Source organism: Sinocyclocheilus grahami, unplaced genomic scaffold (genome assembly GCF_001515645.1).
Source record: "Sinocyclocheilus grahami isolate Dianchi unplaced genomic scaffold, SAMN03320097.WGS_v1.1 scaffold318.1, whole genome shotgun sequence".
In the NCBI taxonomy this organism is placed as follows: Eukaryota; Metazoa; Chordata; class Actinopteri; order Cypriniformes; family Cyprinidae; genus Sinocyclocheilus; species Sinocyclocheilus grahami.
In genome coordinates, this window is record NW_015505497.1 from 415,037 (window position 1) to 441,072 (window position 26,036).

The following is a 26,036-nucleotide window of genomic DNA, read 5'->3' on the forward strand; positions in this document are numbered from 1 at the left end:
AGATTGATTTTATTCCTCTGATGCAAAGCTGAATTTTCAGCATCATTACTCCAGTCTCCAGTGTCACGTGATCCTTCAGAAATCATTCTAATATGCTGATTTGAAACTTTTGAACGGTTTGTTGCTTGAAGTCCTTAACTTGTTCCTACTGCAATGTGATGTGTCTTCAAGTGATTTTGATCAGAATAAAATTGACTCGTTCACAAAATTAAGAGTAAAGACTGCATATTAGATGTTTATTTGACGCTTTATGTATGCAGTTTATCATTTTTGTGTTGCCACAGAGAATTATGGAACGTGTAGTTTTATTGTGCAATCCTGTTGCCACAGTCATCTAGATTTTTTAGCATGTAAAGAATTATTTTCCACTATAAATAATCTTTTATAGAATGGAAAGGCAATATTTTATCAGGCATACCCTAATAGACATGATTTTGTTATGATAAAAAAGTGGTCCCTTTTTATTTCCTTTCTACAAACTTGTGATTAATATGTTTATTATGCCTTCAGTACCTACTTTTACCACTGGAAAGCACTTATGGGTCAAGTTTTTGGGTGGGGGGAAATGTATTTACATTTTTTGTTCAATTATTATTTTCATGACTATAGTTAGTTTTTTTCATTTTAATTTTCTTTTTTTTAATGTTTATTTGTTAAAATGTATGTTTTATGTTTGTATTTAAAAAAAAGTGTAATTACAAGTGATTGTCTGCTAAAATTTCTAATAATAAAAATATATAAACCATAATATTTGATATTTTTTGTTTAGTTTCATTAGAGATAAAGAGTACACTGTAAAAAGTACACTCTTTTTTTTGTGTGACTGTTGTTGAAAAATGCTTTTATAGCTCATCCAATAACATTTCTTTGAATCTCGTCGGCGTGCCGCAGTTTCATGTGTGAAAAAGTTCCACGAATAACTCCACATTCTCATCAGTTTAAGAGATTCTTAAATTTTACTGCTTTGACACGGTTATGGACAGCGCCTATGAGGTAAATGAACTGCGTTTATGGCCTTATCATAAACCCGCTGCACACCAGCATTTAGGATTTTTCATTCAGGGTCGCCACCCACCGCAGAACTACCGTCTCTTCATGTACTTGCCTTCAGCTGAATTACTTTGGCATAAAACCATCCGACAGCTCTCAGTAATGGACGGACATCCTTCGTTTATCATTCTAATGAGGTGATCATAATTACCTGAATTAGATGTTTCTGTACGTCAGCTCTTCTAGATGAAAACGCAGCATGGTTGAGTATTTTAAACACTTGTGCGAAGCTGAGACTTGCAACAAAGGCGCTAATCAGTTGACAACTTTGTTTGCATTCACTAATACTCTAATTCCCTTCATTCTCAGTAATGAGAGCAAAACATATGACACCAAGTTGTGTTGTTTCAGATTGGAAATTGTGAGTAAAGTTGAAGGTGTGCGAGCAAATGGTCTGCAGCATGATTATTGGAGGAGGGGGTACAAAAACAACCACCAGATTACGGGGCTTTTGTTGGGTAACGTTTGGCAGGGATGGAGGCGTGACTGGAGTCCAGAGGAAAGCCAAGTGTCAAGTGGCGATTCTTAGGGGGGCATGGCATTAACAGATGTGTTTCACACCACCGGGATGGCCTCTCCACACCTACTCAGAGGGGCAGCTGCTGTCGGGTGAGGGGTCGAGAGGTTTGGGGCCTCTGTTTTCTTCATACATGTGGGAAAACCATGTTTGAACTAGTTTTTGATTTTCCAGGTCTCTAGTCCCAAAGTTACAGCTTTTTCTAAGTTAAGTTAAAATTTTATGTCATAGGACGCTTGTTGCTTTGAAATTAAGAGACTTTTATTCCATTATTTATTAGTGGTTGATTTAGTGGGTGATGGGTTGATGCATAAACAGTTGTCAATGCTAATCAAACTTAATTAATATTTAAGTGCAATGAAGGAGCCTTAGAAGTTGAATTAGTGAGTACCAGATGGGCTTTATAGCCAGGTGACGTTATTATTTCAGAAAATGAGAGGGGTCTGGTCTTTGTAAGCAGAGCGTGAGTGTAGTTGGGCTTATTTTGTGGCCTTTTGATATAGTTATAAGTGGAAACTTATACTGCTGTTTAAAAGTGTGGGCCTGGTAAGATTTTTTTTAATGACTAAGAAGTCTTTTATGCTCATCAAGGTTGCATTTCTTTGATCAAAAATACAGTAATATTGGGAAATATTATTACAGTTTAAAATTACTGTTTTCTATTTGAATATATTTTCAAATGTAATTTATTCCTGTGATGCAAAGCTGAATTTTCAGCATCATTACTCCAGTCTTCAGTGTCACATGATCCTTCAGAAATCATTCTAATATGCTGATTTGATCAAGAAACATTTATTATTATTAGGCTTACTGGCCTCAAACTTTTGAATGGTTTATGTTGCTTGAAGTTGTTCCTGCTTCCTACTGTGATGTGATGTGTGTTGAAGTGATTTTGATCAGAATAAAATGGACTCATTCACAAAATAAAAAGTAAAGACTGCATATTAGATGTTTATTTGATGCTGTATGTATGTAGTTGATCATTCTTGTGTTGCCACAGAGAATTATGGGACATGGTTGTATCGCTCAATCCTGTCGCCACATAGTCATCTAGATAAGTAGTATTTTCTAGCAAGTTTCATTTTCATTAATTGTGTACAAAATGTGCAGCATTTACATTTAAAACCTAATTGAGACCAAACTAATTTTGTCATGGTTTTTAATTGGCACATCACCAAAATTTAAATTTCTCAGTGGTATTTACATTGTAGTGGCGTTTATATGCGCTCAACTCATAAATATCATTACAACTTGACTTTTTTGGATATCTAAACATATCGGGATGAAAATAAAGGTCCCAAAAGGGTGTTTTCAGAGCTGAAAGAACCATTTTGGGTGAACAATTCTTAAAAGAACCATTGCTTTAACATTTTAAGTATCTAAAAAACCTTTTTCCACAATAAAGAAACTTTTGTGGAATGGAACGATTATATGGATGTTGAAGGTTCTTCATGGAACCATTGATGCAATAAAGAACCTTTATTTTAAAGAGGGTAAGCAACCATTCTAGCCAACCAGAACCCTCTAGAACACACAAATAAAAGTTTCAGAAGGGGGTTTTCACATTGATGCCATTGAAGAACCAGTTTTGGTTCCCCAAAGAACCTTTCAGTGATCAGTTCTCAAAAGAACCATTGTTTCTTTGTGTAAAGAATATTTAATAATTTGAAGAAAGCTTTTTTCCACTATAAAGCCCCTTTTGTGCAATGAAAAGTGTCCATGTTGTGAAAGGTTCTTCATGAAACCATTGATGCCAATAAAGAATAATGGGAAAAAGCCAGATCATTCCAATGAAAAGTAAATTTTTCCTCCTTTGTATCTTTTCATAGCGTGTAAGACTAATTCCTGTACACATTCTCTTTCACTTTTTGGCAGGTAGCTCTATGCTGCCGGTGTTGATGGGCCAGTGCTGCCCACAGCTGTGCGAATGAGCTGTCTCGGCCCACCCTCCTCGCCCAGCTGCCCTGGCATGGCTTCTCTAAGGAAGATGAAGTCATGGCGTTTGCTTCTCCTGTGGGTTATTCTAGCTCAGCTCCCCTTGGCCCACTCACGTCCCGCAGTAACCGAACAAGGTAAGTTTTTCCTGTTCCCATGTCCACTTCCAGGCTGTTTCTAATCTGACCAAATGGACGAAAGCAGCACATCGTTTACTTGCATGATTTAGGCTCGAATACATTCATTTGATGTTCGGTTTACACTTGGCTCTACCTCATGCAGCAGCAGAGTTCTGGTCATGGCTCCATTTTTGATGTGGAGTTAATAAGTGGAGCTGGAACTCATTAGGGTCCGATGTGCTGTAGGACCTCCAGATGCGTTTCCTTTATGCATCCAAGTAGCTTTGGGGTCTTTCGCTCTTTCTTGAAACCTTAGAGGTTCAGATGGATCACGGTGGAATGCACAGCATTGCAAAGACTCCTTAATGTGCTAAAAGATCTCCAAACACAATACAGACCTCTATAGCAATGGGATAATGACTTTGAATCATTTATATATTTAATCCGAAATGCTCATTAGCTGCTGCTTCTCTTGCCCATTGGTTTTGATATATTGGCACCATATGGTTATCAGCTAAAATTTTATTTTTTTCCCCCAATATTAGATATCTGTATCTATATTATTTTAGTATAATTGGGATAATATTATAGTTTTTATTAATATTTTTATTTTATTTTAAGTTTTGTGTAGTTTGTGTTTTTGTACTTTTTATTAATTAAAAAATGTCTAATATAGTTTTAATTAATTCTAATTTCAGTTTTAGTTATTGTAGAACATCAATTTGAATAAAAATGGCAACAAGCTGAAATAAAATGAGTACATTTTTTACATTTTATTTCAGTTAACATTTATTTTATTTAATATAAGTAATGCAATTTGTTTTATGATTTTAGTTAAAGGCCCAAATGGACGAAAGCAGCACATCGTTTACTTGCATGATTTAGGCTCGAATACATTCATTTGATGTTCAGTTTACACTTGGCTCTACCTCATGCAGCAGCAGAGTTCTGGTCATGGCTCCATTTTTGATGTGGAGTTAATAAGTGGAGCTGGAACTCATTAGGGTCCGATGTGCTGTAGGACCTCCAGATGCTTTTCCTTTATGCATCCAAGTAGCTTTGGGGTCTTTCGCTCTTTCTTGAAACCTTAGAGGTTCAGATGGATCACGGTGGAATGCACAGCATTGCAAAGACTCCTTAATGTGCTAAAAGATCTCCAAACACAATACAGACCTCTATAGCAATGGGATAATGACTTTGAATCATTTATATATTTAATCCGAAATGCTCATTAGCTGCTGCTTCTCTTGCCCATTGGTTTTGATATATTGGCACCATATGGTTATCAGCTAAAATTTTATTTTTTTCCCCCAATATTAGATATCTGTATCTATATTATTTTAGTATAATTGGGATAATATTATAGTTTTTATTAATATTTTTATTTTATTTTAAGTTTTGTGTAGTTTGTGTTTTTGTACTTTTTATTAATTAAAAAATGTCTAATATAGTTTTAATTAATTCTAATTTCAGTTTTAGTTATTGTAGAACATCAATTTGAATAAAAATGGCAACAAGCTGAAATAAAATGAGTACATTTTTTACATTTTATTTCAGTTAACATTTATTTTATTTAATATAAGTAATGCAATTTGTTTTATGATTTTAGTTAAAGGCTGTGTTTTACTCATCCCAGAGCCATCAAAATGACTTTCTTCTTTCAGACGAATCCAGTCGGAGTTATATTAAAAATTGTCCTGGCTATTCCAGGCTCTATCATTGCAGTCAGTGGGTGTTGCAGTGCTTCAGTCCAAAAGAAGTGAAATAAAAAGAGCCGATCCATAAAAAGAAGTGTCTCACACGGCTCCGGGGGGTGAACAAAGGCCTTCTGTAGCGAATCGATGCGTTTTTGTAAGAAAAATATCCATATTCAAAACGTAATAATCACTTGAATCCAGCTTGCGCTCACTGTTGTAAACAAAGCAGTTCTGGGGGAGGGACGTATGAGGTCAGCTTTGCGCATGCGCCGCTCAGAAGTGATGCATGCGGAAACGCAGGGGAGAGATCAAAACAAAACAACGGTCACTAATTAGAAGTTCAAAACGAGGATTTGTAAAGAAGAATGTCAGAGCATTTCGATATAAGCCAAGAGGAGACTGGTTTTCCTTTGCTAAAGTAAGGAAACTTTGCTTCCTGTAAACAAACGTTGGTTTTCATGAGACTCACCGGCACATGCGCAACGCTGACCTCATACGTCATGCTCCTGGAGCTGCTTCTGTGTACAGCTGTTGGCATAAGCTACATTAAAGTGATTATTAAGTTTTGAATATAGATATTTTTCTTACAAAAACGCATCGATTCGCTACAGAAGGCCTTTGTTCACCCCCCGGAGCCATGGGAGACACTTCTTTTTATGGATGGGCGATTTTTATTCAAGTTCTTTTGGACTGAAGCAATGCAACACCCGCTGAGTGGCATTAAACAGCTTGAAAGATCAAAGACAATTTTTAATATAACTCCGACTGGATTCGTCTGAAAGAAGAAAGTCATAAGCGCCTAGGATGCCTCGGGGGTGAGTAAAACGCAGCCTAATTTTTGGGTTAACTAACCCTTTAAGTTAAACTGCTTCAAGAACCTCGCAACTGAGAAATGTCTTGTAGCCTTTCAGCTGCGAAACTATTTTATTGATAAATTCGCAGGGCAGCGCTGACAAGAAGTTTCTGTTCACATCTCCACGTGTGTGTGCGAGTGCATGTCTGTATACTGTGTGTGCATCTGTGAGAGAGACTGGGAGAAAGAAAGTTGATTTCTGTAGCCTACATAAAAAAAGGTGGAAGACATGGAAATAGTTTGTAATTTTTTACCCTATTGTTTGTTATATTTATTTGCTCAATGTCTTCTGGGGTTTTGGTTCTTTTACTGTTGTAGATAGCATAGTATAACAAAAATATTATATATCTCTTCATTGTGTTTGGGCCCCCCTGGACGAGCGAACATAGGCACGTGCCTAGAATGCCTATGCGTAAATCCGGCCCTGCGTGTGTTATCGTGTCCCAAACGACTCAAAATAATAAACCACAAAGTTCACAAACCGATGCACTCCACTGTACTGAGCGAAGGCGCTTCTCTGCGGTCTTCACGTGCTATCGGAAATTTCCTATTTCCCACTCATGAAGTCGTAATTACGAGCACGTTGCATTCTTTTCTGTTAAAAATAACAGTGAACAATGCACTCCACTGTACTGAGCGAAGGCGCTTCTCTGCGGTCTTCACGTGCTATCGGAAATTTCCTATTTCCCACTCATGAAGTCGTAATTACGAGCACGTTGCATTCTTTTCTGTTTAAAATAACAGTGAACAGTGGTTTGTGAATGTTGATGCTTAGCCTAAATAATTTTATCGGGAGCGTTCATGTGTGAGCGTTGCTGCAGTAGGCCCACCCCAAATGCTCTCATTCATTGGTTAAGACGCGTGATGACGCCCATCCCAAGCCAGTACTGATCACCATCCCACCCCTCCTGTGACCTATGTGTATTCAGAGCCAGTGACCAACGGACTTTCATAATAATAAAAAACAGCATTAATGCGCGATAAAATAATTGTCGGCGTGCATTAACGCGATAATAATGCGTTAACTTGCCCAACCCTTATAATATATATATATATATATATATTTGTGTGTGTGTGTATGTATGTGTGTGTTATTAAAAACTTGCCCAACCCTTATAATATTTATATATATATATATATAAGATATTTAAATAATGTATTGCTTGTTGTTTTTATTTTTACATTTAAATCTATTATTTGTTTAAATTTAAATCCTTTCTCGTCATTTTCATACTGTTTTTTTATTTAGACAAAATTGTAGTCAATTTTAATATCAATCATTACTGGCCATATTATGAAAATTATTATCATTTTCTGGTCTGAATTTTTGTGTTGATGCATCCTTATAGTTCATTGTTTTGAGTGGAATCAAGAAGTTTGATCGTTTGCTTTTAACTTTACTGTGAAGGCAGGAATCAGAATTGTTGTTGTGACAGCCTGACACCAACACAGTTACACTACAGCCTCCATTGTCTACAGCTTTATTGATGATGCATGTTTGCATACACGTGGGCATAGTGTCCATTCACAGCCGCTTAAGACGCTGATATGTTGTACACTGAGGGCCACAGAGCTCATCTGCATGTGAAAACAGTCATCATCCGTATCCTGTTGCTGCACAAACTCTTGCTCCATTGTTTGATAGCCTTGATCGAACTGTCTGTTTGCCTTCTCGCCTGAATTAACTTGTTGTAGTGACTCGGTGCGCAGCACAATTACTAGACAGGCAGGAAATCCCAGCAGCAATCCATCCAGGCTATGACTTCCTCTACTGATTCCCAGCCAAGTCCAGAGCTTATCACCTATCCTGGTCAGAGAGACGGACAGCTATAAGGATTCGAGGCTTGTTTTATTGAAGCTTTAGTTCATTAAAAGGCTCGTAATGATCTGAAATGCAATGAATTTTAGGCTTTTAAAGATGTTGCGGATAAATAACGAGGAGATGACAGATGTTGTCCACTTCAGCTTGGACTGCCTGACCAAGACAAATGGGTCAGGCCTCCACCTCCCTCTGAGAAAACACATTCTCTCCTGCTTCTCCAAGAAGCCAGTCTGGAGCGGTCTGAATCCGAGCACACAGATGTGCGTTGGTACGGCTCGCTGATGAAATCATGCTTGTGTTTTTGGGTCGGTCAGACTGGGAAGAATGACGTAGGAGCATATCGAGATTCTTTCTGTTTAGTGGAAAATTTAAATAGTTTTAATTTAGTTTGATTGCTTTGTAGCAGTCATAAACAAGTGTTTTTTCCACAGAGTTTCTTCTGTAAACAAAATGTGCTTCCAATTCGGCTGTTTAGGAGGTGCGCTCCTCCCCTTGTTGACGACTGCTTCAAATTTTACCAGAGGAATGGTTCGAATTTCTGCATATTGAGAATCAAATTTGACTGCATTTTTATTCACAGTGCTGTTTTATGTGCAAAAAGCTCCTTTTAGTTGAAGCTTGTGTAATAGCTTTGTATGATATTCCAACTGGACATTCTCCACGTGAACCGTTTTGGAAGAAAGTGTGCATGGGATTGCCAAGAAAAAAACTAATAATATATGCAAATAATAAATGGCAACTAGTCATGCACTACTGTTAAAAAAAATTTGGTCAGTAAGATTTTTAATTTTTTTAAAGAAATTAATACTTTTAATCAGCAAGGATGAATTAAATTGATAAAAAGTGAGAGTAACATTTGTAATTTGACAAAACATTCCTGTTTCAAATACATGCTGTTCTTCTGAACTTTCTATTCATCAAAGAATCCTGAAAAAATTTCCATTAGAGATTTGCGCAAAACTTTTGCGATATTTTATAAATGTTGATAAAAAACTATTGTGAAATGACGCTGTTTCCATTCACCTATGATATGCGACTAAAATTTAATATTTTCCTCTCGCGATATAGTGACTGTGATGTTGGTAGGTACACGTATATCGCAGCCACCGCACTTGCCATTATTTTTAATCAAAGGAGTTGTAAGACGTGTATCTTTAGAGAAGGAGTGCGGAGAACCGCTTCTGAATCGCTCCGGTGGCCGTGTAGGAGCCGTAATGCAGTGTAAATAAGGGGTTATCCAAGAGTTAATGGCAAAGAAATATTATAGTACATTAAAGAATGATCATGTGACTTGTATGTACACCAGGTAACCTGTAAATTTCCATTGCAGTTTTGCGCAATATTCCTTATTCCACCACATACAAGCGTAAAATTTTTTGCATTATAACGTTTTTTCGAATGTTGATGTGTTTCTATTGGACGTATTTTCAATTTGCTATTTCAGTTTGCACAATTTTAAGGGTAAAGGGAACGCAGCTAAAAAATGTAGCATTGGTGACTATGAGAGACTTCTTACTAAAAATCTTACTAACCCCAAACTTTTGCACAAATCAAATGCTGCAATATTTTGCTTCAAATTAGTTCAGAGCTTGGTAGAAGCTAGCTAATTAGGCACATGCTAACAAAGACGTGCTCCTTGACATGTCGTCATCCTCAAAAACCATACACAAAGTAAAAAAGTACTACCCAGACTATTGAACACCAGTTCAGCCACTGAAACAATTGAATTTCAAGAGCAATTTAGAAAGCAAACTCCTAATGTTGCATATTGTTGGGCTTATAAAAGGCAGGGTAACATTGATGTTTTTTTTGTGGACATTTTTGTCTTTTTTTTGCCACTTAAAGCAAAACCACTTTTCTATGAAGAATTATTAAATGCTAGACCCCTCTAAAAGTAACTTATCTGGATTTATTGCAACAATAGTCACAGCCAGGCATTTAATTTTAGTATAAAGGCATCAAAGGGCATGCTGGGAGTTGTCAGCCCTATTAACTGCAGTTATAAGTGAGGTTTTTCTTGTAAATGTGAGGTTTAGGGGTGCGCGTCATGTTTCTTCTCCAGTAAGTGACGGGAATGATTGGAAATAAAGGGAATGGAAGGATATCCATTTTATTTTCAAGACCAGCATCTCCCTCAGCCTCGACGTTTCCTGCTCTCCCTGCTTTTTTTGTTAAATTGGCTGAAGGGAAAGTTGATCCCAACCCCCTCTCGTCCCTGCCGGGATTAAGGGGCCTGCGATCCAGGAAATACCTCCACTTGGCTCAAGTGAGATCTCCATGACAACTAGCCGAGGAACCTGCTGTTACAGGCTCTTTTCCGTCTCTCCAAGCGCGCTCTCTTTCCCCCTTCCGTCTCTTACGGATCCGCTCGCATTGTCAGGAAACACTGCGGAGGACAAAAGGGACGGATTAGTTTGTTTGACAATTAAGGTGACTTCAGGTTGGTGGGGGGTCTCTTCGAATGGGACAGCCGTATGTTCTGGCGTTTTTTTGGCCTTTTGTTTTGTATGTACTGAAACTCAGGCCTAATAAGTGTAATGGGCCACTGGAGGTTAATCTTTAAACAGTTTCATTTTTTCTACAGAACTTCCCCCTATTTGGTAAAGGAAGCATCACATTTCTTGCTAGCAGGCTTGTGTTTTAGATTCAAAGTGTTTGAGTTGTGTGCAATATTGAATTTGTGGGTGAATCTCATCAAAAACATGCCTAGACCACATTACAGCTCAAAAACAATGAAAAAAAACCCTAAAGAAAACAAGAAATTATTATATTTATATTTTATAAATAAATTTTGCTGCAGTATATTTAAAAAAAATATACAACTATTCCGAGTTTGTGCATTGTGACATTATTTTTATGAAAAATAAGCACATTTTCCCATCAAAATCTTATTCTCGTAATGTTCAGATATTTTACCTTTTTTATTCAAATTTTTATTATTCTCAAAGAGGAGACATTATATTCCTATATTTTAAAATCATTATTTAAACAATTTTTTTCACATTCCAGTCAAAAGAAAGATATTTTTTGCATTGCAGTAATTAGATTAAACTTAATGTGTAATGTGCTTAATTGTCATAAATAATGTTATCATTCAAAAATTTTAATGCTCAAGGCTTCATTTCCTTTGTCCAAATTATAATAATTGTTTTCTGTTCATTTTAGGTTCAAATATGGCCAAATGTGATCTTGACGGGTTTTGTGAGATTCACAAAATGTAGATGATTTTCCATATTCATCTTTTTTGTATTCATCTTTTATTTTGTGGCCTCACAGTTTTCTTTATTTCTTTTGTTGGTGGTGGTTCTGCCATATTTTTATAATTTCATTCGTTCATTTTTCTAATTTTTTGAGGCATCATTTCCATAGTCTTCTTTCTCCGTGGTGCTTTGCTCATCCCTCTTTTGTTAGTCATGGCCCTTAACTTTAAGTTTTGCGGTTCTTCACTTTTCTTTGGACAAGAGTCATGTCTTGTCTCACACTTGTTGTTTTAAAATTCCGATTTTGATCCAGTACCCCCATTGCCAAACCTTCGCTGGTCTTCTGTTCCACCACTAGTCCGAACAGAGGTGAAAATGGAGCTGTACAAATTGTTCCCTGGGGAGCGTTTGGTGCTGCAGTGCTTGGCTCAAGACGAGACCCCAGTCGTAGGCCTAGCGGTCATCTGGACTAAAGACCACGCTGCAGTGCTGAATGGAGACCACATGCGGGTGAACGGGGGCCAGATGGAGATCGGGTCAGTGGAGCTGACAGACTCTGGGCTTTACTCCTGCACTGTCCAGAGCTTGTTCGGCAACCACTCTACCTATTTCATCGTTAACGTGACAGGTATGTCTTGCAGGAGCTTAGAGGGGATGAACTTTGTTTTTGAAATGCAAATTTCTTCACAACTGACTCAGTTTGTGCTATGGACATAAATGATATCTGGCTCATTAAACAGAGTTGTTCTGCTACTTTTCTATGCAAACGAACAAGGAAACAAGTGACAAAATGTCATATTAACTACTATTGGAGGAATCTGAACTATATTTAGAGACCAGAAAATCATAGAGAATCTTTTGACACTTTTGGCCTGATTGCAACCAAATTGTAAACAAACAAAAAAGATATGTTAAGTAAGTCATGGCAATTTATGTTTTTACATTAACTTACAAAAATAAGTTGAGCAATTTCAACCTTTTTTTTTTTTTTACGATCTATGAGACTCAACTTGATATTTTAAACAAATAAGGATTGTTATTTGTATACATGTTGGGATATTGCTTTAAAAAACTATGAATGGGAATGCCAAGTGCATAAAATCTCAAAATGTGCATATTTTGATAAGAAAATGTGCATAAACTATATAATTTCCCTAATGTGCACCATGTAATATTCAGATATTGTACTTTTTATTTTATTTTTTTTAATTCTTATTGTTCGCAAAGGGGATTTTCATTCCTGTAATGCCTAAAATACATACAATGTTTCAATTTTAATTTATTCTTAATTATTTTTAATTAATTAAATGCAGTACAACAGATACTATATTGATGTATAAATACTTTACAATTTAAATATCTAAAATCATTATTTTTTCATTCATTTTTTGCATTACTGTAATTTGCTTAATTATAATGTGCTTAATTGTCATGAAAATAATGTTAGAATGCTAAAAACCTTCATGCTTAAGGCTTCATTTTCTATTTCCAAAATATGATAATTATTTCCTTTACATTTAAAATATGGTTAAAATATGACCCAGACATGATCTAAGCAACCACATAGCAACCCCCTGGTATCATGCTGGTAAGTTTTGCATAGGCAAACACCACTTATTGTCTTCTGAATTGAAAACTAGTTTAAGTTGCCTTTTGAGATTGTTTTGTTGTTGTAGATGAGCAACTGAGACACTGTGAGGCCATTTCTCTCCTTTCAGCTGTGGAATGTGTCAGGCGTTGAGTGGTGAATTTGTTAGACAGCTCCTCAGAGTGTGTGTGTTTGCGTCTGTGTGATGGGAGCGTGGGCACGACTCTGGAGCGGAGCCTGCAGTGACTCATGCGCTTTCGCTGTCTGCCGCTGATGCGTTACTTCAGATGCGGATGCGTTACTTCGTCCTGGTTCACTTTTCAGATCAAGCAAGAATACAAAATCACCAGAATATTGTGAACACATAAATAATTTCAGAAATAAAAGCATCGGAAGCCTCTCCTTTCTCAGCCTGCTGCTATTATTTGCTTCATGACTGGTAAAATCAAACACTTATAACTTATTGGATGTAAACCAAGACATTAGCAGGTGGACAAACAGACAAATAACTAACCACATCTGCATGTGCTTAGCTGAATTTGTGACATCCAAATTGTGCATGATGAATTGTGGACTCATGCTATATTCTGACCTTTATGGGCGGCTGTATGAATGTATTCTCTGACACACATCCTTTCAACTTTGTCACAGGTCATGCAGTAGCGTCTTCTGAGGATGAGGACGACGATGAGTCATCGTCAGAAGAAAACAAGCCGTCAAGTAGCCAGGAGCTCTTACGTAAGCATGCACTCTCTTTTTCGGGAAGGAAATCAAATGATGAATTGTTCATCATCATTATTAATAACATATTTCCTCTGTAGCGATGGTGCCTCATTGGGCCCAACCTGAAAAGATGGAAAAAAAGCTTCATGCTGTACCGGCCAGCAAAACGGTGAAATTCCGATGTCAAGCCGAGGGAAACCCGATGCCGAAACTACGTTGGCTCAAGAATGGAAAAGAGTTCAAAAGAGACCAGCGCATCGGGGGCTACAAGGTACGTTTGCACCTGAGCAGACTTCAGTTCCTGACTGATATCACTGTTATGTGGGACATACAGCCCTCATTTACTCTGCACCTGAGCTGAGTGAACGAAAGCTGATACCTCAGCTTACAATAGGCCAAAATTACAGCCTGAATCTCTACACCCTGAACCTGACACCTGAATACACACACCCTAATGTAAAAGTGCAGGAAACATCACTGCTCTGGTTACATATAGTTAGCCGTAGTGATTAGAGCTTGGCATTTGATTTGCTGCCGATTTAAAAAATGGATTCAAGATTCATGAGAGATTATACAGTTCCTTCAAGGCCCAAAAATTGTAAAAAGGACTAAACATTGAGAGACAATGTACAAATATCAAGACAACATGTACCACGATGTGCTAGAACAATCCGTAACCAACAATTTAAATTAAGCAACATCATTAATACTGAAGTGATTTTGATGTTTATTTGGCCATTACATTCCCTTCAGGGTGAATTATTGCAGTACTTTTGCAGTTACAAGAGCATTCAAACTGATGTTTTAAAACTTGAGTAGCAAAAATTGCATTCAGTAAGTTTGATTAATTTCTGTGAATCAGTTTCAGAATCATGATTCATTTCGGAATCAATCAGTCAGTTTCAATGAACTGATTCAAACCCTTACCCATATGTGTTTTTTTTTTATGTAATAATTTTTAATGATTATTATTGTCATGTTGGTCAGTATAACTGAAAATTATTAAAATTGTTCTTATATTTATTCAGACATCTGTATCGTAAATGATGGTCTCTTTAATTTGAAATAAAGAATTTTAAGCCATTAATAGGCCAAAAAATACATATATGTATTTCACATAAGAGATTTGTGAATGGATTATGCAGATTTGGTTTTTAATTTTAGTGTATTTGGAGTACATATTCAACCCTCTACGCACACCTTGGCAATATAATCGCCATTGGCTAATACATTTTTTTGTTTACTCGCCAGACTGATATACTATTTTACACATACACGCACATTTACTTTTTAACCTAAACCCACCTTTACCCCTAACCCTACCCCTCACAGAAAACTTTCTGCATTTTTACAATTTCAAAAGTAAAAAAAAAACTTTGTTTATTTTTATAACAGTTTTACAAATTATGACATCCACAAATTGAGGTTTTTGCCGATTTTGTCAGGTTTTGCTCACTTTTGGGTACAAATTTGTCCCCAAAATATGGTTAAGTAGGTACACACACACACACATGATTCCACCCAATCAGCTTATCTTTGTAAAATGGAACAGCTTCTTAAATAACTGAATGTGCACTCTTAACTTCAGCCAATCAAGCATTATATTATGATATTATGATAATTAAGCACTATTTAATGATAGAACTAGTGATTAGAACTAAAACTTGGTAACCATGAATGAATGCATATTTGTCATTTTAACTGAACTTAGGACTGGTGGTGGTGTTTAAGATATTGTTGATCATAGGTAATAGTAATTATTATTAAAAGATACTACTACTACTGCTACTATCTGCTGGGTTCATGAATATTAATCACGTTGTCAGCGTTCGCTGGAACTGATTTGCTGAAATCAAAACAGGGACAGTAATAGATGAGCGCCAGCCAACGAGAGCTATTTGCGCATTAGCTCCGCCCACTACCGGAGAAAGCGGCAGTTCTAAAAAGCTGAAGAATTCCAAAGGAACGCTGTTATTTTGACAGGAAAATACAACAAAGAATATGGTTTACATGTAGCGCGTCGATTCAGCGTGGTATGCAAGAATCTCGCTCTCTCTCATTGCATGTGTGAGAAACACTGCGCTATCAGTAAAGCGACGGCAAGTCGTGCACCTTCACACTAGTTTACAGTACATCAAATACAGGTGCGCTGCGTGCTACATACGGCGCATCCACTGAGTACATGACATGATCCATTGAGCGCATCCAAATAGTACAGATCGCTTGACGGAGAGCGAAACTCTCAAGCGCTCAGTCAGCGTGTTTATCGAGTGAAAATCTGTGTTGAACGCCTCTCACACACATACTGGAGTATAAAATCTAAGAATTTATTAACCAATGGCTAATGTTAGACATTATTTAGTCGCCCAGAGTAAGATTTAGTCGCATATGCGAGTGATTTACTCGCAATGTAGAGGGTGGATATTGCATGAATACATTTTAAAGAATATTTATTTTCTTCCATTCTCAGCTGCGGGAACACATGTGGACCATAATCATGGAGTCCGTGGTGCCCTCAGACAAGGGCAACTACACATGCCTTGTGGAGAACGAATACGGAAGCATCAATCACACCTATCAGCTGGATGTAGTAGGTCAGTCATCTCTCAATATCAACCAGTGGCAGTTTAGGAATAAATATTGCGCTTAAATCCAAATCTGACAAACATGTATATTTCAGAGCGATCGCCTCACAGGCCCATCCTGTACGCTGGTCTTCCTGCAAACCGAACAGCTGTGGTCGGCAGTGATGTAGAGTTCGTCTGCAAGGTGTTCAGCGATCCCCAGCCTCACATTCAGTGGCTCAAACACATACTGGTGAATGGAAGCAAACTGGGACCTGATGGACTCCCTTACGTACGCGTCCTAAAGGTAAAGGTTTACATTGAAATGCAGTCAGTTTGCTTAAGTCTGACTTACATGGAGCAGATTCATCAGTGGTCCACACATATTAGGATGTCTTGGTTTGGGATCCGCTGTGATGAATTTGGTCTCTTGTCATCTCCAGCACTCGGGGGTCAATAGCTCGGACACCCAGGTGCTGACGCTCCACAATATCACAGAAGAAGAGGGCGGCGAGTATATATGCAAAGTGTCCAATTATATAGGAGAAGCCAATCAGTCAGCCTGGTTAACTGTCCTTAGACATGACATGCAAGGTAACTTGACCAAGGATAGTCTGAAATGATCTCCGTAGAGGTCTTAGCCTTGGGTTTCTCTCATGCTTTGGGTTTTCCTATCCCATGATGCCATGGAAATTCCCAGTTGACCCAACCAATGGCGATAACTCCCTCGCTATGGATTGGGTCTTGCTGGAGAGAGTCTCCATGTGGCTTGCCTGATGTGGGTGGAGGTAGATTGAAGGTGATGGTGCTGGGCAGTAATATTTGATCCCTCTAAAGGTGATGGAAAGGTTTCAGGTGGTTTTCTGAGCATCTAACTGGTTTTTAAAGTGACCAGATAGACGCAACGACTCTCCGAAATTTCCCAAGCTCAATGTGGTCTCGCTTCCTCCTCCTTTCCCTCACATCTTGGGCCTCGGGTCTGCTTTTCTCGTTCTCTTCCAGACGGCTGGCCTCAACACCACCGACAAGGAGATGGAGATGCTCCAGTTGAGGAATGTGTCCTTTGAGGATGCTGGGGTGTATACTTGCTTGGCGGGCAATTCAATTGGGATCTCCCATCATTCAGCTTGGTTGACCGTTGTCAAAGGTATCCAGCAACTCTTTCCTGTCCTCTATAGACATTTCCTTCTCGTCCATCGCTCCCAACAGTGGCCATTTGTTTGTGTCATTCGCCAGTTTCAGGTGAACCACATTTAAGTCAAAGAGCATTTACACAGCTATCACTTTAGCCGGTGTATATTTTGCACCGTTGACAAAGGCCGAGGTGTTTCACGGGAACGTGTGTGGCCGTCCACAGGTGCACAACCACCCATGCGTGGCACCAGCATGCCAAGTAGACCAAACATTTGGATTTTAGTGACATCTTCCCCTATAGGTATCATCTTACTTAGGTGCCCTCAGGGGTTTTCACTTCCCATTGACCTGGCAAATGACACCAGTTATGGCACTGTTTCACCTCCCCTACTTACCTTTCTCTAAATACCTCGTTTTCTTGCTCTGACCTGCTATCTTTGTTGTTTTAATGAGTGGTTAGTGCACATCAAGTCACCTTTATTCAGATTAAATGAGCTTATTTTGAGAGTAAGCCGACTGATATGAGAACATTTTGCATAAAAGCTCTGTTCCAATACCTAGTGAGCTACTTTGTTGTCTTCTAAGGCAGCATCCTAACTGTGACTGATCCTCACAAGTGACTTATTTGGAATGCTTGACGTAGACTGTGACTTCCTGCGCCCCACACATAGCAGAATGGCGATTCGATTTGCATATTGCTAAAATGACAAATCAATAATCTCCTCAAATGGTTCTCAACCTTTTTGACTCCCCTTAGTCCAAAACAATAGTCAGGTTTCGTGATTTTTCTGTTTTTCATGATTTACTCAATAAGGATTAAAAATTATAATATTAAAAAAAGTTTTCCTCACAATTTCTACACAATAAAATATTTTAGCTTAGCATAGACAAGTGTATATTCATCATAAAAATGCCCATTGAGTTTTATTAATTAAAGCTCAAGACTTTATTAATTTACATTTAGATTTCTAGACCTGAAAATGTCACTTTTTAAAATAGGCTACCTGATGTATCAAAACCTGGTTCTAAGAATTAAGCTAAGAATTTGTTTTTTTTGTGTAGTTGTTTGGGCTTATTTTAATGCTTGTTTTGTGTTATATTAATCATTTAAAGTCATCTCGAGGCCTCTTAGAAGTTTACTAAGCTCCCTATTCAGCCATGGCCCTCTGGTTGAGAACCTCTGCTCAAAATGTTGCAAAAAATATTTAGTAAAATCCACAAAATTATTAAATAATTTTTTGAATCACTTTTTGTGTGGAGCATGAATATAATGCTTTAAAATGGGATCTAGGTACTGGTATAATTCTGGAGCAGCGTTATAGTTCTTTGACTATAATCTGAAATTACTGTGACTTGGTGCTGCATTATTATTGCATCATTAAAAAATTTTTTTTTTTTTACTATTGTATGAAATTGGCATCTATTTTCAGAGTTTTGTGACTGTGACAGCTGTCACTTGATGTCACTTCCTCTAATCTGATAGATTATCAACTTGCTCACTAACTAATATGGGTTTCCTTGTGGGAAAAATAATTGTTAATGATCAAGCATCACACAATTAGTTGGAGAATTTGTTTTATTTCAACCAGTGCATACTATTGCAGAACAACTCAACTCTATATGAACAAAGCTCTAATTTAATAACAACCATTCAGGTGTAGCCATGTGTCACTTTGGCCTCCCAGGACAATTTGGCCAGGATGGTTTTATTTCATACTTGTGCATGGGATGACTGCAGCCTCACGCCGATGGAGAATGTGGGGCGAAATACTACGCCACAAAGGAGCCATTATGCGGCCACAAAGGAAGCTTGTGCTCTTTTCTCAGTGCCAATAGTGTCAAATGCACTGGTTGAAATAAAACAGAGATGGGTGTATGTGTGGATACGTGTGTGTGCCTGTCACCAGCGTCTACCAGTGTGTGTCAGTCCAAAGCACTATTTAATGCTGTAACAGAGGTGTTCTTGATGTCGGTTGACACTGTACTAGTGGATTTAGCCTTAATTAGTGCTGTTTGCTATGGCAAGAATCAGTATTATATCTGTATTTTTGTCTTGTTTAAAAATAAAAAAATAAGTGTCCTCAAAACAAGATACATTTACTTGAGAAGCAAAATTTGTCAAATAAGATTTGTTTCCAGGCAAAATATCTTGAATAAAGCATAAACCTATGGAAGCCTGTTTCTGCTAATGACTAAAAAATAAAAAACTTGCAATTCTGACGACTTTTCTTGCAATTGCGAGTTTATATTTCATCCTCATATTGCAGGATATAAACTCACAATTGCAAGAAAAATGCCAGAATTGTTAGATTAAAAGTCGCAATTACCCTTTTTATTTTTTTTTCAGTTCATTCAGTGGCGGAACCTGGCTTCCATATAATCCTCACCGATATTTTTTTATATTTATACTTAAAATAAATAGAATTCTGAATTAAATTTAAATTAAATTCTGTTGAACAGAATTTCTGTTGAAAACAAGTCTTTTTAGTTTTATATCATATCTTTTTGTAATATTTTAAATTTTGCTTGTAATGTAAATCAAGTAAAATCTTGTTTTGAGACAAAATACTATTTACGAAACCGGGTTAGTGTAGTTAACTAAAACTAATATTGAAATTAAAATACATTAAACCTAAGTAGTAATATAAAACTGACAAAAGCACATAACAAAATGACAAAAAATTTTAACTAAAATGAAAACTGAAAATATAACAATAAAATTGAATTTAAAATATTAATAAAAAATGATAATAATTGTAAAAATAATGCTAAAATAACACTTACATAAAATAAATAAGGAATTCTTCAGAAGATTTATAAATCTAGTTTTTGTTACTGACCGTAGCATTCTGTTTGCCCCATAAGCCCCCACCACTCCCTCTGCAGTCCCCAGTCAGTCCTACCTGGAGGTGCTGATCTACTGCATTGGATTCTTCCTCATCGTCCTCATGGTAGGAATCGCCACCATCGTCAAAGTCCGCAGCTCCTCCAAGAAGAGCAACTTCAACAGCCAGCTGGCCGTCCATAAGCTGGCCAAAAGCATTCCTCTCCGCAGACAGGTAACCGATAAGGGCTTTGATGTATGCTGTCCAAAGAAGGGCCCTTGTATCCTTCTAAAGGCCCTTAAAACCCCCCTTTCTGCTTGCTTGCTCTACAGGTGTCGGTGGAATCCAGTTCCTCTCTGAACTCTGGTGTGATGTTGGTCCGACCTTCACGACTCTCCTCCAGCGGGTCGCCAATGCTGTCAGGGGTGTCTGAGTACGAGCTGCCCCAGGACCCGTGCTGGGAGGTGCCCCGAGAAAGGTACAGACACTGCTCATCCAAATTCTGAACGTCTCTTGCTTCTTTTCTTCTGTAATTGGGTCAACCTAGACATAATTTTGCAATTTTGTTTTTTGTTTGTAACAGACTAGTACTTGGGAAACCTCTGGGCGAGGGCTGCTTTGGGCAGGTGGTGATGGGCGAAGCCATTGGACTGTACAAAGACAAGCCCAACCGCATAACTAAAGTCGCTGTGAAGATGCTGAAATGTACATGGTTTTGCAAAGTAAAAGCCTTAAAAGCCCCATGAAATGGTTTGACACAATATCTAAGGGATCTGACTGATTTTGGATGAAGTGACGACAAAAACTTCATAGACTCACATTGAAGGAGTGACCACAATATATCCTGCAAAAAAATAAATAAATAAAGTAAATAAATAGATATTATTAAATTAATAATATTATTAAACATAATTCATATTTTGTCTTGGTTTTCTGTAAAATCCTTGAGATATATTTACTTGAGCAGCAGAATTGTGTACATTTTCTTTGCATACACTCTTACTTGATTTGGGAAAGAAAAAATTATATATATGCTTTAATGATAAACCTCACAAAATTGTATTAAATTTATGCTTAAAACAAGAATAAGGAATTGGGGGGAAATATATGTAAATATATTTCTAGAATAATCCTATTTATATGTTCCTTTAAACAATAATATTTAATAATAAGGATATAATTAGCAATAATAATAATTGTCCCAATATGTTCTCTTTGTTTTAAGGTTTAGGTATTTATTTTCTGTCAAATTTAGAAAATGACTTTTTGGAATGTAGATCCAACAGACATGGACTTTGTGATAAAACTCCAATTTTGATTTCATGGGGGCTTTAAGAGCAAACCACGTTATTTATCAGATGTTTACTCGTGTAGAACCAGACCTCATCAACATTTCGCATGTTTTCATTAGCTGACGCCACTGAGAAGGACCTGTCTGACCTCATCTCAGAGATGGAGATGATGAAGATGATTGGAAAACACAAGAACATCATCAACCTGCTCGGAGCTTGTACCCAGGATGGTAAGAGCCCATCTGAGGATTCTTACAATCACAGTGTTAGATCACACTGCAAGGATTTCCCCTCTCAAAACACTCTAATTTCCTTCATCCAGGCTCTCTTTATGTCATCGTGGAATACGCCTCTAAAGGAAACCTGCGGGAATATCTGCGTGCCCGCCGGCCGCATGGCATGGAGTACTGTTACAATCCTGACCAGGTGCCTGTGGAGAGCATGTCCATTAAAGACTTGGTCTCCTGTGCCTACCAGGTGGCTCGTGGCATGGAGTACCTGGCATCCAAAAAGGTATTGTTGACGTATTTTGTGATTTTATTAAAAAATGTCTTCAAAATGTGGACTGAAATGAATATTTTTTGGTCTGTGTGCTTTCCCCAAAAGTGTATCCACAGAGACTTGGCAGCACGCAATGTACTTGTAACAGAGGACAATGTAATGAAGATAGCAGACTTCGGTCTGGCCCGGGACGTTCATCACATAGATTACTACAAGAAGACTACAAATGTAAGCAGTCAGTTCTTTATAACAGTCCTATTTATTATCCAAAAGTCAATATATGACAAGTGAACGTCTTTATTTCTTCTTCAGGGCCGGCTGCCTGTCAAATGGATGGCACCTGAGGCTTTGTTTGACAGGATTTACACACATCAAAGTGACGTGTAAGATGACTCACGTTCTCAACTCCAGTATATCTTCATATCAGTGCTCATATTTTATAGAAGTCCCGTTTCTGTGTTGTTTTGGTACTAACTGAGTGTTCTCTTGTTGTAGATGGTCTTTTGGTGTTCTTCTGTGGGAGATCTTCACTCTGGGGGGCTCACCGTATCCAGGAGTGCCTGTGGAAGAGCTCTTCAAGTTGCTACGAGAAGGTCATCGCATGGACAGACCCTCAGCCTGCACTCAGGAGATGTATGGCCCTTTCAAATGTTATAATTAGCGACTTACACGATGATTCTTTTAATTTGATTCAACAGAATCTTTCAAACTTTTTATTCACAAAAAATTTAACTTCCATAATTTGACACATTTTTAAGTAAAACATGCTATATATATTTTTTGTTTGTTAGTTTTTTGTAATAATTTGTATTTTATTTTAATTTTAATATTTTATTTTATTTCCAACAGTTTTTCTTTTTCTTTAGTAAAATAAATAAAATCTTTTAAAAGCATTTAACTTACATTATGTAACACATTTTTGAGTGAAACAGACTTTGTAATTCATTTATTTTGATAAGTATTTAAACAACGATAATCATTTTTACTTAATTATTATTAAAATAAATATTGAGTGAAACAGACTGCATAATTAATAAGAAAATTGTATAAGTAATTATATAATTAAATTAGTATTTTTTTATTATCGTTATTTAAATAAATAAATCACTCAAAAATGCATCATACCGTTTAAAAGATTCTATATTTTCCACGTTATTTTACCAGAAATGAAAACTTTATTCTTTATACTGAAATGCACTGATGATTTGTGCACAATAGGATTTAATACAAAAAAATGAATTATTTCATGTTGTCTTCACATAATGACTCAGTAATCCAATTGAATTTTTTCCAGATACCTGATGATGAAAGACTGCTGGCATGCGGTTCCCACACAGAGGCCAACTTTTAAACAGCTAGTAGAAGACCTTGATCGCACTCTGTCCGTGATATCCAATCAGGTAAGGCCAGCAGACTGCATAGGTAGCTACCTTTTAATTCAGCATCCCACTCAAAATGAATCCTCATAAGTGAATGATGTGAAATGCACATCATGGCCAGCAACTCTGTTAAGGCTTGGGTCCAAAATGCAAATATGCTGCTCCATATGCCAACCTGGATGAAAATGTTCACTGTTCTCTAGGGCTGCGTGATTAATCGAATGCGATTGTCATGCGCATTTTGTTTAAAAAGCCGGTTCTGTAATCAGCCTCGATTCCATTTCGATTTATCGTGCAGCCCTACTGTTCTCATTGCAGTGCATTCTGGGATTGATTTATTAACGTGTATGTTTCCCTTGCAGGAGTATCTGGACCTCTCCGTTCCCCTGGAGCCCATGTACTCTCAGGTCTTCCTGAATGAACGGAGTTCCACCTGCTCCTCCGAGCCGGACTCAGTGTTTTTAAGAGAGTCTGGACCCGAAGAACCCTGCATCCCACCAACAGTTCCCCCACAACAAACTGTACGATCCTTCAAAAAACGCTGACAGTAGAGAACACCTGTACCTCCATGTTCATAGAGGATCTCTCTACATCTTTCTGCTTCCTTTGACTCGTAAACTCTGCAGGCTCAGAGACTGAGGAGTTCAGCCTGGGCCGTTCTAGCTCAGAAACGCAAGCAGGAGGACCAGCAGACTCTCTAAAACAAGACTGATCACAACAGAGAGGGAACTATCAAACTTTTTGTCCATCGCTTGTCCTTCAGAGGGATCGATCCTCACAAATAAGATGTTCGCAAAGCATCACAGAAGGATAAAATGGTCGTCGATGCCAACAAAGTCAATGGGGTGGAGAAATAATTTCAAGTGTTGGCTTTGTAAACGTAGTTAAATTGTTCAAACATGAAATTATATAAACACTATGTTTTTATATTACTATTATAATTATAATTATTTTTGTATGAGTTTATCCCCTTTTATGTTCAAACATGATCCGCAGCACCGTGTCCTAACCAGCCTGGCGACATTTCGTCGTTGCTTGGTTTCTATTTCTGCAGTCTAGCAATGAAATCTCATTAGGATTCTCATAGGATATTTTATTAAGAATGAAGTGTGTAATTTTGTTGTTTTGAAGATACTTTCTTGTATCTCAACGATTCAAAAACGCCATTTGTAGGTCAGTTCCCTGAAAATTATAAACACTATTGCACTCTCAAAACATTTCTCTATTTGATTCTGACCTGCTCAGTGTACCAGTATTGGCTTGACCAGTATCTTGAATTTGGGGCGGGACTATCTGTTTGTTCGACCAATGGAAGATGAAGTAAAAGTTTAGGAAACCTGTTTGAAAACAGTTGTTATTTTATGCTGTTTGGCAATACTAGTCGTGCAGAAATTATACACTTTACCTTTAAACATCAAATATGTTCTGACTGGCTTGCATTTTCTCTTTCACTGTGGAAAAATGAATAACTTATGGTTAAAAATGTCATCTTGTGCCTGTTTAGAAGATGGTGTCACACAAATTTCTATATGTTAAAAATAAGCTACAAATGAAATCTGTTACTATTGCTTGCTGTTACGATCGTAAGGTGCGATTGCAGTGTCCCGAAACACTAAACTCAAGTGTGAATGAATGTTTAGTACGTATTAATATGAAACAGCTGGAATATGCATGTCTGTTTAGCATCAGCATGGTGGTTGACAATCTGTTAGCACCAGTTTCAAAGCATAGCATGTCTGTAGCTTCTTCATTATTTTAAGCTAGACTCTCAAACGACAGGGTTTATATGACAGGATTGGCAACTTATTGAATGGAACAGTGGAAAATGTTGTTTTTGAAAAGAGTTTTGATGCTTGTGTGATTATGTATGTCCTGATATGAATTTCAAGGCAGTGGCCATGCACTTATATTCAGGCTGTCAATAAGCTGACTGATATTGCCTTTCCTGGGGGAATATAAATAAAAAATGTTATATATAAAATATAATCTTGCATTTGTATATGTAGCTCATGCACGTAGGAAATAAATGACAGATTAACCAAACATCTCTCCTTGCAGGCCAGAGGTTGTTGGAAGGGCAGATGAACATAAGAAGTTGCTGACTTAAATGTGAACCGTCCACTCATGTTGAAAGCTCGAGCGAGAGCTAAGCGCATGATTAACGGTGAGAAGAAAGTGTTTTTCCCCTCCGCCGGCCCCTCATCGATTAACCACGCCAACACCAAGAGCAAACACAGCAGCATCAGGCTGTATATCAGGAGGAAAAACTCTCGCGGCAGTGAAACAAGACAGCTAAAACACTTCAGCGAGAGTCTTTGATTAATGCTAAGCAGTTTTTCGGTAGATTGAATCCAATATGGCAATCTATTTTACAATCCAAACCAAACTCAATATTCAATCATTCAGGTGTTTCTGTTATCTGAAAATAGATAGATAGTACAATAAAACACTCAAAAATATCTATTTTTCTTCTCAGAAATGGAGGTGGACTCTTTTTTTCCTTAGAAACTGCTTAGCAATCATGCAGAACTCCCAAAAATGGACTAGTAACTATATAGCAACATGACTACTCATTAACCACTTTAGCAACCACTAAGAATCCTATCATCGTGAGAGCGAATTTTACACTGGCATTGGATGTAAAATAATTGTAAAAATGATTAGCATGACACGCCAAGCTACAGTAACTTGCATATCAGGATGTTTCATTTGCTTGATCCATCAGAACCCTTTTAGCATCTTTGTCTTTTCAATCGCAGTAATCTTGTTGCTCTTGGCAGGAAAGGGTCATAATTGTATTAATGCCTGGGAATAGGAGCCGTTAGGAGTCACATCTG

At 37.5% G+C, this 26,036-nt stretch overlaps 1 protein-coding gene across 4 annotated transcripts in view; it reads left to right on the plus strand.

The window, feature by feature from the left end:
- LOC107602069 (fibroblast growth factor receptor 1-A-like) overlaps positions 1-25,146 on the plus strand; it is a 29,436-nt gene extending 4,290 nt beyond the window's left edge. Inside the window, exons 2-18 of one of the 4 annotated variants that reach the window (XM_016294469.1) lie at positions 3,443-3,639; positions 11,552-11,821; positions 13,433-13,519; positions 13,603-13,775; positions 15,975-16,098; positions 16,185-16,375; positions 16,512-16,662; positions 20,068-20,261; positions 20,360-20,505; positions 20,611-20,732; positions 21,439-21,549; positions 21,642-21,832; positions 21,926-22,048; positions 22,133-22,203; positions 22,316-22,453; positions 23,115-23,220; positions 23,562-25,146. In XM_016294469.1, coding sequence (XP_016149955.1) covers positions 3,495-3,639; positions 11,552-11,821; positions 13,433-13,519; positions 13,603-13,775; positions 15,975-16,098; positions 16,185-16,375; positions 16,512-16,662; positions 20,068-20,261; positions 20,360-20,505; positions 20,611-20,732; positions 21,439-21,549; positions 21,642-21,832; positions 21,926-22,048; positions 22,133-22,203; positions 22,316-22,453; positions 23,115-23,220; positions 23,562-23,744 — 2,526 coding nt within the window. In that variant the 5' untranslated portion in view covers positions 3,443-3,494 and the 3' untranslated portion in view covers positions 23,745-25,146. Of the gene's footprint in view, positions 1-3,442; positions 3,640-11,551; positions 11,822-13,432; positions 13,520-13,602; positions 13,776-15,974; positions 16,099-16,184; positions 16,376-16,511; positions 16,663-17,070; positions 17,216-20,067; positions 20,262-20,359; positions 20,506-20,610; positions 20,733-21,438; positions 21,550-21,641; positions 21,833-21,925; positions 22,049-22,132; positions 22,204-22,315; positions 22,454-23,114; positions 23,221-23,561 lie in introns of all 4 variants that reach the window. The other 3 variants (XM_016294470.1, XM_016294471.1, XM_016294472.1) reach the window with 3 other exon arrangements.
- Positions 25,147-26,036: the final 890 nt, after the last annotated feature.